Source organism: Euprymna scolopes, chromosome 19 (genome assembly GCF_053919585.1).
Source record: "Euprymna scolopes isolate OS-2025 chromosome 19, ASM5391958v1, whole genome shotgun sequence".
Lineage (NCBI taxonomy): Eukaryota > Metazoa > Mollusca > Cephalopoda > Sepiida > Sepiolidae > Euprymna > Euprymna scolopes.
The window spans coordinates 19,105,444-19,120,498 of record NC_136500.1 but is presented as its reverse complement, the minus strand read 5'-3'; the positions used below and the strand labels follow the sequence as shown (position 1 = coordinate 19,120,498).

General features: G+C 31.5%; 1 protein-coding gene across 2 annotated transcripts in view; it reads right to left on the bottom strand.

Annotated features, from left to right (window-relative positions):
- LOC145303463 (syntaxin-17-like) overlaps nt 1–15,055 on the bottom strand; it is a 61,834-nt gene that overhangs the window by 16,669 nt on the left and 30,110 nt on the right. For both annotated transcript variants that reach the window (XM_080144801.1, XM_080144802.1), the window contains exons 3-7: nt 14,609–14,840; nt 13,085–13,287; nt 5,446–5,496; nt 1,635–1,721; nt 393–525 (exon numbers count right to left, since the gene is read on the bottom strand). In XM_080144801.1, the coding sequence (XP_080000927.1) occupies nt 393–525; nt 1,635–1,721; nt 5,446–5,496; nt 13,085–13,287; nt 14,609–14,840 (706 nt within the window). The remainder of the gene's footprint in view (nt 1–392; nt 526–1,634; nt 1,722–5,445; nt 5,497–13,084; nt 13,288–14,608; nt 14,841–15,055) is intronic.

Below are 15,055 nucleotides of genomic sequence, written 5' to 3'. Positions count from 1 at the left end.
AAAATATCACTAATCATACAAAACAAGTTACTTGCATAATCAAACAAATCTCCCCTTCACTCTCTTGACATTTAAAATAAATATATTAGAAGTAGTGTTGGGATGATTCCAATATTTTTCCCCTGATTCTGATACAATTACAGATTCTTTTCTGTATCACTGATTCTGATTCTAAAATTGCCTAAAACATAGACTTTCATTATTTTTATTGAATGCCGGAGGGGGGGGGGAGGGGGGGGGAGAATTCTGATCTACTTTTAAATGTAGATATAATTTTCTTTTTAATTTGACAAAAATTCTTTTATGGAACGGTTACGGTTAGGGCTACTGCTCAATCTCGCATTCATTACATTTAATAAAGTAAATTTAAAAAACAAAATAAATGATCTAACCTATGACTCCTCCTCCCACAGCAGCTGCCACTCCTCCAAGTTTTGCACCGGCCACAAATCCAAGGGGTCCACCCACGATACCACCAACTAAGGCTCCAGCAAGAGGGATCATTGCCGTTTTTAACTTGGCTCCCTAAAAGAAGAAAAAAAAAAGAAAACAAAATGCAATCAATTTTAAGAATTCAGAGCAAATATTTTTATTATTAAAGAGTTCCAATAAAAATGCTTACCTATCTAAACAAAGTATATTATCTGTTCTGATACTATACTTAACTATCCTCAGCCAGTGAAGGAGAAATCCTTCTAGACAGAGGCAATTTTAATTTTCATTCCAAATTCAAAGTGCCTTTTTAGGGACCTGGATTTTACTACCATTAAAAACCAACCATGTGCCTAACTCTGTCCTCATTGCCCAAGATTTTTACCATTATAACCATCTTGGCTAATATTTCAATTCAAGATTTTTGGAAGAGCCAAGACAACCAAAACGGCCGGTATTTCCAGGTGCTCTGGTTTTAACAGCGTCCAAAAAGTGCTTGATAAGTTTGGAAACATCACAGACAAATATATAGATGTCGTTCAGAGTATTTTCAGTCCTGAGAGAAAATTCAAGGGGTAGGCAGTCATTATATATTAAGAATTCTTAGCATAAAATCTGTTATAAAAATGACTGAATATGGCATTACATAACACAAAAGGAGTTGACATGCCATAAACCAAAGCAAACAACCAACTCTATTCCTACATTTGTGATTTGCAAATCAAAGAGGATTGTTAACATCTCCCAGCATCATCATTTATTTGTTTTGCTTTTTTTTTTTTTCCAAATTATTTCTTATTGCAAATGCATAAACTTAGTCATCTTGTCCATGGAAAACCGAAACTAAAAAAAAAAAAAAAAAAAAAAAAAACTCCCCCTGTATTCAGTATTACTTGTATAAGTAATGCACGAGTTGTCTCCCCTGCAATCATTACAACTTGAACACGTAAAGCATAAGTTGTTTTCTTCTGCGATCATTAATACTTCAATAAGTAAAGCACGAGTTGTCTCTAATCATTACTACTTGAATAAATAAACTAGTTGTCTTCTCGCGTAATCACTAATAGTGAAAGACTAACAATAAAAAAAAGAAAAGAGATCATTCTCACCTAGATTGCAATGAAATTAAAAAAAAAATTATATAGAATGATAGAAATAAAGGTTTATTTATTATCAGAGAAAGGATCAAAATAATTGCAAACCTTTGAAAGATTTTTGACTCCACTTTGAACGTCGCCATGAGCTCTTTCAAGATTTTCTTCAATGTTATCCAATTTTTCTTGTTGTTGCTGAAGGAAAATAAAAACAACAAAGACAAACATTTTAATAATAAAAAAAGCAAGGTTTCAAAGTCATAGAAACACAAAAAAAGTCATACACAAGGAAAGAAATGGTAAATTCTCAGAACTGCTAGCCTGTGGAACACTGTTCTGTTGGCCTACTTCCTGGTTGGATATAACATGATAGCCTTCAAATCCAATGTAAACAAGTTCTTGTTGAGCTGTCCCCATAAATAATCCAAATTCTACCCAATTTACACGATTAACGATTACTAAACCTTACATTCATTAACCATTATTAACCATTATCCTCAAGTTAACCATTATTAACCATTATCCTCAAGTGATCTTCAGGTCTTAATAAGTGGTGACTTCCAAGAAAAACAAAAACAAAGAAACAGCTGTCACTAATTTAATTTATAGAGAAGGTTGCCATTATGGCTCTTACTAGATAGATTATTATTATTTGTACACTTTGTGTATAAATCTAATATATAAATGGCTACATGTCTGTCTGTTGATCTGTCTGTATATTTTCAAACTATCTCCTCAGAAACTAAAAGTTGCAGAGCGGCGCTAGAGGCCTCAAATAATTGGATTTTTTACGGGTCGTTCATTTATGGGTATATATATATATATATATATATATATATATATATATATATATATATATATATATATACACACACAGTGCGCCCCCCCCAAATGTCAGCACTTGTCATTTTTTCAAATACTGCAAATTTAAGCTAAATTGAATGTAACTGTTTAAACAACCTATATTTGATTCGCCTTTTATTCCTCTATAATTTTACCTGTTCATGAAGTATCTTAGTGCTCACGTCAATTTAAGGTTGTTTAAACAGTTACATTCAATTCAGCTTAAATTTGCGGATTTTGAAAAACTGACAAGTGCAGACTTCCTTTTTGGTGGCACTATATATATATATATATATATATACACACACATATATAACTTTATATATACACACACACACACACACACACACACACACACATAACTTTATATATATATATACACACACATATATAACTTTATATATATATACACACACACATATATAACTTTATATATATATACACACACATATGACTTTATATATATATACACACACACACACACACACATATATAACTTTATATATATATACACACACATATACCAGGTTTTGAATAAGTCCTGTTACATTGTAGATTTTCCTATTCAAATTAAGCCTGGTACGTCATTTTGGGTAGAATTAAACAAGTTTGGTTACACAATGATTTATTAGTATACAAGGCATCATATCATTCAATGTGGCCACCTTTGGCGGCAATGACACGTTCCAACCGAGGTCGGAAACTCTTACAGGCCTTCCTGACATAGTCCTTCTTCATGGACGCCCATGCTCGGTTCACAGAGGCTTTCAGCTCATTTGTGTTACTGTGGCGGGTCTTACAGGCCCTTGCCTCAATATGCGCCCACACACTAAAATTAAGGGGGTTCAAATCTGGCGACTGTGGAGGCCAAAAGTCTTTGGGCCAGAAGCTCATGTTAGTCTCTAACCAGTTCTGCGCAATTTTGGCGGTGTGTGTGGGTGCGCTGTCCTGCTGGAACACGTAATCTGCTTTCTTGGTAATCTTTTTAACCCATGGAAGAACTTTAGTTTCCAAAATGTCTTTGTAAACAGCGGAGGTTAGCCTGTATTCCTGTTCAAACCACACCGGGGGCATCTTCTCCCCATTGGATGCTACGACCCCAAGCATCATGACAGATGCTGGATGCTTGGTGGTTGACACTCTCTTGGGAAAGATGGATCATTTTCAAAGGCCTTTTTGATGGTTCCACGCCTAATTTTTTTAGGCCTTCCTGATCGAGGTCGATCCTTGAGGGTCTCCGAGTTATTCAGACGTTGGACAACACGATAGACAGTCATTCTACTGACGTTTAGTAGCTTTGCAATGTCAGTTTGTTTGTGACCCGCGCGCAGCAAAACGGAGATTTCATTTCTTTTTCCTTCCATTGGGTTGTACTTATAATTTAGGATTTTCTCAGGAGTCAATATTGTATCTGCAACATATAAGTATTAATTAGACGTACTCAAATGTTAGTTACAAGCAATAATAATACATGAATTTATAAAAATAAAAATGTAATAGGACTTATTCAAAACCCGGTATATATAACTTTATATATATATACACCCACATATATATATATATATATATATATATATATATATATATGTATATATATATATATATATACATACTTAATTTTAGAAATGATGATGATCATCATTGTCATCAACAACTTATATCTGCATTCTTTTCACAGCAGATAAACAAAATATATATTCCTCTAAGCTTATGGATATTGATTTGAAAAGATCATAGAATGTTCTGGTAGATGAAAAATAAAAGAATTTATAAAGACACCTGGTAATAACGAGTCTGTCTAAAACAAACTACCTACTACTAGTGTCTAGCATTCGTCAAAAATGACAAAAACAATTATGTTTCACCAGTGTTTGCATTTACATTTATATAAAATCATAGAATGAAGTCAATAATTTAATTTTTCATATATAAATTTGACTTTGTTTTTTTTTGGTACTTATGCAGAATACGAACTGTGTTATGATTGGCATATTCCGAGCATGTTACATAAACTGCTGGAAGGCATTTATGAAATTATTAGGGGCAGGTACAGAGTAGTTAAAAAGATCCCCCTCTCGCCTCCATGTTAAGAAGGTCTTTCTAAATAAATGTTTCAGCACAGTTCGCTAACTGTGAAAGTACTTTTTTTTCATTGAAACTGCCATGCAATGACAGTTTTTATTACGTATATATATTTTTTCTTAATGTTTAACTGTGCACTAGCATTTTAAACATTGGCCAGCGTTTTTACAAACAAAAACAAACCAAAACACACAAAATTTTCTTTGGCACCTTGCAAAGATTTATGTAACCTGCCCAGAATATGTCAAAGATAATGCAGTCCATAACTGCAATTATTTTCTTTTCTTCCTTTGATTATTGGGAAATATTAAAAAAAAAAAAGGAGAAAATGATGCCCAAAAAAGGTTGGGTTGGGGTGGAGTGTTAGTCATTAGGAAAAAGTGCTGGATATTAAAAACATCAAAAATGTTTAAAAAAATGAAAGAGAACAAGTGTTGCTCTCATAAAGAAATACATCAGAAAATCTAAAGATAAAAAAAAAGAAAAGAGGAAAGAAAAAAATGTATAAATCGGTATAAAAAGTAGAGGTTATGTTGAATTTGGTTGTTTTTGTTTTACGGCATATCAACCCTTTTCAGGTTATTTCATGCTGAATCCAGTGATTTTGAAAAACAATTTTTTAATAGAATATATTTGTCTTTTGTAAGTCGGTTTCTATTTAACCCATAGTTGGGACCCTAACAGGTACTACCAGTCCGGGGCAGAGTGGACCTGGGAGCAATGGCAATTAAAGGATGGCTCCACACTTCCCAAAGCCTGCAAGCTGGGGCCTCACCATCGGATATAGTTTAAGGTCATATCCAGGACCAGGTTACGTTGGAAGTAACGAAAAAAGTGATTAATTTTACATTCTTCTTTTCTTGATTTGTTGGGTAATTTTGTACTTAATAACTTTTGTGTGACAGGTTGGATATAATATATGACATAAATACACATTGCTCTTTATTATAGAGTAGAGAATGAGAAAAAGCGCAAAGTAAGAGTGTTGACTTACCTCAACTAACGATGAGAATTCATACACCATATGATTAAGGTCCACTAGATTCTATGAAAAAAATGAATTAGAATTATTCTTACAAAAAATAAATAAAGAAAGAAAAATCATAAGATTTAATTAGAATTCTTTTTCCCCTAAAGTTATTTACAAAACCACAAAAAGAGTGCTTAAAATATACATGTGGAGATAGGTAACCAACCCGGAACATTCTACATAAGGAACCAAGTCACTGGATTTCACTGGACCCTTGAAAAAAAAAACAAACAGAGACTTTCCCTGAACATTAACATGCTGTATTTGTTTCTATGTAAATACGTAAATAAACTTTTCTTTCAGTATGCAAACCACAATGTATATTTATTTATTCCTTTCACAGAATACTTTATCTTTGATTGTCCGTATAATAGCCACCTTAGGACATATCAATAAATTAGCAGAAAAATTAAAAGAAAAGTTTACCGATTGAGCCCCAGACCTAAAAACAAACAGTATTAAGCAAAATTCTCCAAGGAGAAATTGGCTTGGAGGGGAGGGGGGTATGTGGAGATAGGTAACCAATCTGGAACATTCTAATAAGGAATTGAGTCACCGGACCCTTTTGAACAGCGACTTCTCCCTGAATGTTAACATGTTTTATTTGTCTCTATGTAAATACGTAAATAAACTTTTCTTTCAGTATTCAAACCACAGTGTATATTTATTTATTCCTTTCACGGAATACTTTATCTTTGATTGTCTGAATAATAGGCCACCTTAGGACATATCAATACACAAAAACAGAACCAAAAGCATTTATTAAAATAATTAAATCATCACTATAATCACTATTAGGGAATAAATAAACAAAATAAAATGGTGAATTTTTTTATTTTTTCAAAATAATTTTCTTATTATGGAACAAAAATTAAAAGTTTCTGAATTTTTTTTATCTATGGTGTAACAGATAAAGTACTCAGTAAAATTCAGTTACAAATGACACTTTTCTGGAGGATGAAGGTTCAATCCTCAGTACGGGTGATACTCAGAATACGAATGTGAATTACTTAGGATTTCTGCCTACTGATGACTGACAGCATAAGAGCATGCTACTCCCGTGGATTAAATAAAGGGATCCATTCCAAATTCTGTGCAGATTCATGAGTTTGACAAAAAAATTCCCAAGTTTAAAAACGAAATTGAAATGCAAAGAGGAGAATAAAATGAAGAGAATTTGATTCTAGAAAATTCGTCCAAAAATAAATCTCATCATTAGGAAAATTATATACCCCCCCCCCCCAAAGAAAATGGGTTAAGAATAAAAATAATCTCTAATTTGTATTATTCTGATTCTTTTGGACTATTGTTCTCATCCTGGATGTTATTCACACGTTTTGGTCAATGCAATGTCCGACATTCTTAAGGTGTATCTTGTTCAACTCTGAAATCATTGTCAGGATTGAGAATCTGCACAGAATTTTGAATGGAACAATTTATTCAATACACAGGAGTAGAATGCTCTCATTCCATCAGTCATGACCAGGTAGAAGTCTTAAGTAATTTAAAATTGTATTTTTAGTTTCACCATCATCTAGAATTAAACCTTCAACCTTGCGAGCTACTAAACTTCAACCTTGCGAGCTACTAAACTTCAACCTTGCGAGCTACTAAACTTCAACCTTGCGAGCTACTAAACTTCAACCTTGCGAGCTACTAAACTTCAACCTTGCAAGCTACTAAACTTCAACCTTGCGAGCTACTAAACTTCAACCTTGCGAGCTACTAAACTTCAACCATGCGAGCTACTAAACTTCAACCATGCAAACTACCTGAATTCGACAAGATACACCTGAAGAATGTCAGAGGTCACATTGATCGAAACATTAAGCGAATGACACTCAAGATAACAGTAGTCTGAATAATCTAAATAATTCTAACAAAATGTTTTAGATAAAAAATACTTGAAACTGAACTTGTGCTGTCATTTTAAGTTTTTGAGATAACATGATATATTAATTATAACAATTTAAATAAAAAAAGAATTATCATGTTACCTCAAAAACAGTTAAAACTAGTTTTAAATAATTAATTAACCAATCCTTAAGTTTTTAATTGATGCCAGATTTAAACAAAACAAAAAACAAAGGATATTAAAAACTAATTTTTTGTTTTCTTCATCCAAACTTAGATGTTGTAGGATGATACAATAATGGATAGGATGTTGCCTTTGATGATCGCTTTGCATGCTACATTTCCCCATGGACTAGTCGAACCAATTCACGTGTTAAGAGAAAGAAAAAGAGCTTGCTTCAGTTAGTTATAGATATAAAAAAAAAACAAACAAAAAAAAAACAGGAAAAAACAAACAAACAAGATTCTTTGGTTCCTCTGCCATCATGATTAACCTTTTTTTTAAAAATTTTTTTTATTTTCTTCCTTTGAAGATTGTAACGCTAGGTATGGGACAGCCAAACCAGCTGTCAACATTGACCTGATTTTATTGAAACCAACCGAGAGCTCTTTTTGGTATTCTCATTGTTCACTTAAGTGCAATTGTCTAGATCTCTTTTGCACTTGGTTCACCAGGAATATTAGTTAGGTAGGACTTCAGGTTCTTCTTCATAAGCCCTGTGGCACCTGGTATGATTGATACCTCCCTAAGATTTCATTTTCTTTTCATCTCATACATGAGACATTGAATGGAATTATGCATTAGAGCAGGTTGATTTTGGAACCCCGGTGACGCAATGGTGATGATAGTTGGGGTTTGACATAGAAAAGACCTACACAAAATATTTTTTTCAAAATCGTTATCTTTGCTTGAGGAAATGACTTTAAAAGTTGAAAAATTGAAGCTATTAAAAGTTTTTCGGCAAATTATCAATAACGTCCCGTCATCAAAACAATCCGTGCTGTTAAAAAAATGGAATCATTATTTAGAATATGTTTTAAACTACATTTTTAAATAAAATGAGTGAGGATAATGAATTAATAAAATAACTTTTTAACTTTAAAGGAAAAATTATGTTTTTTAAATAATAGCGATCAAAGTTCGCTTTTTCATTTCGGGAACTTTTTTTTGGTGGAAACATTTTAGATTTCACCGTCGCAAAAAACACGCTCATTATTGATATTGAAAATTAATGTTTGTTTATTATTTAATTTGAAAACATTACGATTTAGGCTTAATTATTTCGAAAGGAAAAACGAAAAAGACTTGTTTAAAATATATATTATTATATTTCAAGTGTCTGCAGTGAATTTAAACATATTTGTTTGATCTTTTTTAGTTTGTTTTTCTATTAGGTTGGTGCAAAAATAATGGCATTTTTTGACGTTCAAATGAACGTCAAAAGCATTATTTTTGCACCAACCTAATTAATATTTCACATTAAATTCTATTTGAAATTTTTATTAAAATATGGTAATACTCCAGTTTTATATTTAAAAAAATAACCCATACAATTTTATTCTACACATTCATTACGAAACATAACCACGTAAATTTTCAGGTTTTCCTACTTAATAAAAAATACTTTGCAGAAAATTAGTGTCAAATTTTTATTTTTTTTACTTTTAGGGAGTAATTGTTTTTAAGCAGTATTTTTCTTCTGAAATTATAGTTTTAAAATCAAATAATCCATAAAGATTAATACGAGTAAATAAGGAAACTCCTTTAAAGGTTTTCATTATTTGTGCACCTATGTTATTGTGCTAAAATAACTTTATTATTTAGAAAGCCATTCTTAACATGGGGAGGATAGGAGGTTGTGTTGTAACTATTCTGTTTTTTCACCTAAGAATTTAATAAACAAAAATTTACTAAAAATTAACTAACTTGAAAATACTATTAAAAATAGCATGGTAACATAGATGCACAAGCACTGGTTTTTTGAACCCTAAACACTAAACATTCGTTTAAAATGGCACAGCTACAGCAAGAATGAATCTCTTTATAGATAAATTCATATTATCAAAGAAGGAGCTAAAGTCTGCTAAAAATGTCTAAACTAAACACTACTATGCCTCTGATTTGGTTTGGTCCTCTCTCTTCAATACATCTAATTCAACTCTACAAAGTTTTTCATTATTTCTTATAACTAGTACTTATTTTTTTACATATGAAACTGAAAGATAGCCTAAAACAGTTTCCTTCAGTTATAATCCATTTATTTATTTTACTTTTCAGATTAGAATGTCAGTAAAAGCACAACGTTCAGTTTTAACCCGTGGTTCACAAACTTTGCTGGTTCAACTTGTCGTTTGGATGAAACAGCATCCTCAACTTCACGACAAGTCATCCAGTTTAGTTATTTCCTCGAAAACAGTTATCTCCACTTAAAAAAATAGTGAGATTTCTATGTTAATTGCTAAGGAATTAATTAGTACTTGGAAAGCTGTTAATCCACTATTACCATTATTAGGGGAACGTTATATTGGACAAAAAGTTAATATATTTTGCTATAAGAGGGCCAAACAGATTGACAGGAAATCTCTTGCAGCAACCAAAGTGAAAAGAATGAAGGAACTGTTAGACAGATTGTTTGATATATTTTCTTGTGGCTGTAAACTTCCTGTGTTGAGATGTGATAACTTTGCAGTAAAGTGCAAGACAGAAAATTGTCAAAAAGGCACATAGTCTGTACTTGTCCTCCTAACAAGGAGGTAAAATTAATTCTATAGATTCACTTGCAATTATGTTCCTTTTCGTGGAAAATAAAATAATATATTGATATTTAGTATTATTGAATCAAGCAAGATGGTTAACATAAGCCACAAGGTTTAATGTGTTTATGGACCAGAGGTGTCTATCCTCAAATACTATGATAAATTAAACATTCTGGCCAAATTTATCATCCAAGTGTATGCAGTTAGTTGATTTGAGATCAAAACCGACAATATTTTTTTTAAACCAACAACAGTATATTTTGATATGTTTCAGAAAACAAAACAGTTAACTGAAATCCAAATTACTATTTAACAAAATATAGTTCTTTTGCACTACTTCCGGAAAATATCATAATATCGATGATAAACTCAGATGAATTGGATGTGAGAGAAAAGGGCATTCAAACGATTTTGTCAATTAGGTAAATAAATATTTATCCATTAAATTTTATTAGTTTTCTCAAGTTACCCAAACAATAGTCAGTTTTATTCATATTACATCATAAAAATATAAAAAAATAAGTGTTTTCAAATAATTGTTTTTTTGTGTTGTTTTTTTTTCCAGAAATAATGAACACACTGGTTAAATTTGATTGATTTTTCTCAAAAAGTTGTATATGGGCAGGAAGCAAGACATAGATACATTATTACAAAGTCATTATATCAGCAAATTAGACCTTCATTTTCCTCGAAAGGAAAGTATACAGAACAATTTAGTTCTATTGTAACAGTTTATATTATTGCGTTTAATAAAAAAAATAAAATACATGGTTCTGTAACTTGTATCAAGGTGTTATATTGTGTAATACATCTCCACATATCTTTTTGAATTGCGAAATTTAAAAGACTTAGTTGCTAATTAGCAGTAAAAGTTGAGATATTTTGCGAGTTGTGATTCATAATCAAAATTATAATTCATGTATTTATTTTTCTTTCGATGTATTTCATATAAATATATCAATTTTAATTGAATTTTTTATAAAAATAGTGAAATTTCAAAGTCAGTGTTGTGTAAAATGCTATAAAAATGAAGGATTTCTCAGCATTTTTCTACACGGTTCTTAAAATTAAATGCTCAATTTTCTGTTCAAGATAGGAATCTAATTTTTGGTATGTGTTCTTATCACATCAGATCCAAACTATCACCACCAGTGCCATGTTGATTTTCTGAAAAAAGTTGCAAATCAACCTGCCCTATTATGCATGTTTGTAGAAATCTATTCCATCTGGGGAAATCTTGGAACAGACAAATAAAATATTTTGTGAGTTTGAATCATCTCCCAGCATCATAATCATATTCGGTTTAATGTCGGTTTTAGATGCTGGCATGTGTTGGACAGCTTTCCATTTGACGTTTCTGAATTTTTGAGATGAGGGTTGCTTATTCGTATTATTTGGATTCATCAGACTACTGTTCTGATCTTGAGTGTGATTTTCATGTTTCGCAAATTCTCGAGTTCGACAGAAACATTCCCAAGTTCGATAAGATACACCTTAAGAAGGTCAGAGGTTATATTCTCCAAAACATTGTGAAAATTGCACTCAAGATGAGAACAGTAGTCCGATGAATCCAAATATGGACTTTCCATTTGTGTTTCCAGATTAAACATTAACAAATAAAAGGCAATTTAGATACAAACAACAACCACAAAAAAAAAAAATAGGTGGATGTATACTACATATCTGATGTATCTTTTTTGCTCATATGTATCCTCATTTTCTCAATAATCAAATAGATTCTGAGCTAGAAGACCATTGCTAAACTAGAAATAAGAAAGACAAATCGTGTTGATGTAAAAATACAGAGATCAGAGAAATATTTTTGTTGAAGATATCTCTCCTATTTTTTTTTTTTTTTTTTAAATGTAAGAAAACTTTGAATTTGCTTTTATAATTGTAGCATAATTATTTGAAAGTTTCTTGTACTGGATGTAAATGTTTTCCTGGCTGACATTATCTGCCTGATAGTCAGGGGCCCAAACCTTGGGTTAACTCACAAACTTAAAAAAAAATTTTTATTCCTCAAAACTTTAATTACTGATTGTGATTTTGTTAAAGATTTTTTTTTTATAAACACTTGAATGCAACATTGTTATTTTTACAAATATGTGTCCTCAGTTTTTTTTTTTTAAAAAAATAAACTAATGGCTAGAATACCATTGCTAAACTGGAAAGATAAACCGTGTGGATGTATAAATATGAAGATCAAAGAAATATTTTTTTTGTTGTTTAATGTAGAAAAGATATCCTTAAGATGTGAGAAAACTTTGGATTTGCTTTCATGATTACAGCAGGATTATTTGAAAGTTTCTCGTATAATACTATAAATATGAAAAAAAAAAAAAAAAATTAATTGAACTAGCAACGTAAAAATATAAAAAAAAAAACACTAAATATATGAAAAGTAGAAACAGAAAATTTAACCTCTCCTCAGATTGATAAGCTCAGCATTTTCAGAGCTTAAATATTACAGTCATTATGATCCATTTTACATACTTATTGGTCAGTGTGTAATCAAATCGCCTAACAGGGACATTATTCCTTTATGACCGCTTCACATATTTTCTTTGGTTAGTCATGGTAAAAGGTCTCCAAGCTTACTTAATCCATCTGTAACTCTTGCAATAACCCAAGTATCAGCTCTTCGCTGTGCTTCAAAATTAAAGTCACAAAACTTCTGCTCCACCTCAATAGCCTTGGCATCCAAATATACTTTCTTCACATCAATAAAACAAAATAAACTTCAAAGTGGTTACACGTCAGATCCAGATAAAACCACTACCACTTTCTTTTTTTAAGCCAGGCATTTTAGAAAGCTCAGGAGGTTTGTGGTTTACCTGTGATCAAACTAATCATCTCTACTCAAGAAAAAGGACAAAAATGGAAGGCAATGAAGAATATTTTGTAAATTGTAAATTCATGGATGAAGTTGAAAAAAAAAAAAAAAGAAAGAAAAAAAAGAAAAAAAAAAAGGAAAGAATTTTCTGCTTACCTCTTTCAAGTTCTGCCAGGATTCCGCAGCTTCTGAATGTTCAGGAACATTATAAACCTGCAGCTGAGGTATATAACTACCACGTTCCAACTGAACAGGCAGACTGTGGGGGACAAGTTTGTCACACATGTAATCACTTTCATCACTCTGTCGACGTTGCTGGCGTGGAAAGTCGGACGGCAACATATTATCACAGACATCAACTGTTATGAATAAATGATTAAAAAATAAAAAAAATACTTTATTTTTTATAGTAATTAAAATGAAAGGGCATATCACCTTATACAAGTCACTTCTTTCTAAGAAAATGTCCCACATTCACTCACTGACGTACTTTGAATGTATACTCCCTGTGAATTTTTATTTTAAACATATGAAAGATGTAGTTCAAGACAAGAAAACCTGAAAAGTTTTTTTTTTTTTTCACAACAATATACTTATTTACAAAAATTTCTTTTTATAAATGTAAAATAAATTAGATAAAATAGACATCATACAATGTTTTTCTTTTTATAAATAATCAAATTTTTAGCATTACATATCTATTTAAAAAAAGGTGTAATTTGTTATTAGAAATTTAGTATTTTTATTTTATAAACGTCTTGAAATGTTTTCTTATAGTAAAATACTCAAGTTATTTTTTTTTTTTTTTTTTTTTTTTTAAATGGGTATCACCAGTTATCAAGGCCTGAAGACCCCTCAAAGATAAGGGTTAATGAATGTATGGTAGTCACTGAGACAACAGTGTATTAATAGTTAGTAATGGAAATGGGGTAGAAATGGATTATTTAGGGGGACAGCAACTCAAGAACTTGTTTACATTAGACTTGAAGATTACCATATTGTAACCAGTGGAACAGAGTTCCACAAATGAGTAGTTCTATAGGAGTGCATTTTGCACCTATGAAAGTTAAGTGAACGAGGCATAAAAAATATAACTAAGTTCAGCATTTGCACCCCCCCCCCCTCATTTAGTCCCAAAAGTCCCCAGGGGACATCAAATCCTGGTAAAAATGAACAAATGGTGCAACTTTAGGCCTTAACATATGTAAATTTGAGTTCTGCACCATGCAAAAAAAAAAAAAAAAAAAAAAGAAATGACTAAGTCCATTTTACTTTTTTACTCATATCATATTTAATGTTTGTGTAGAATTTTAAAAAATTCCAAGCCGTAGCTATTAAGAAAAGTGCGGACAGACAAATGGACAAAGGTGAATTTACAGAATCACCCTCCTTTTGTCGGGGGACCAACAAATGTTCTTAATCCGATATATACAATTACTTTATTGAATTTTTCAAAGTCACACTTTAATAGCATTGAAGCTGAAAGATTAAACTTTGATGGTGAATGTAATGACCAAATAAATACAAATTAATCTTCCACTGTTTATTTTTTGATAAGAAAACAGATCAATAATAAACTTGCATGTGAAGCTAATAATGTCCGTAGTCTTTTCTTAATTTAAAGGAAAAAACAAAGAGATAAGAAACTAAGAGAAGGCATCAAAGATAGAAACTTTTTACCATCAGATTCGTCATCTTCAGCAGTACGATCATCCTCAATGTACTCGGTAATTGCCACGAGAGCTTTTGCTTTCACATGCTTGAGTTTATCGTCAAATTTTGGCAAGTCTTCGTCAATTATTCGTCCACGGGCTTTCTCCAACTCTCGGATGTTGGCTTTTATTTGTTGCACTGTACGACCTGCATTCACTTGTTCCTTATTCAAACTGTACAAGTCATCAAGACGGGCATACTGAAATCAAAGACAAGAAACAGCATGTTAAACAATCTCACTGTTCAGCTTTATATCTATGATATAAAGCTGAATGTGTGTGTGTGTGTCTGGTCACGAATAGGCTCCTATGTGGTTGACTATCTTAGAAAACTGATTACATATAATGATAGAAGATGTATCGAGACACAGGAATGGGTATGTTTGATCTGGCAGAACGGTGGTTCATTAAAATT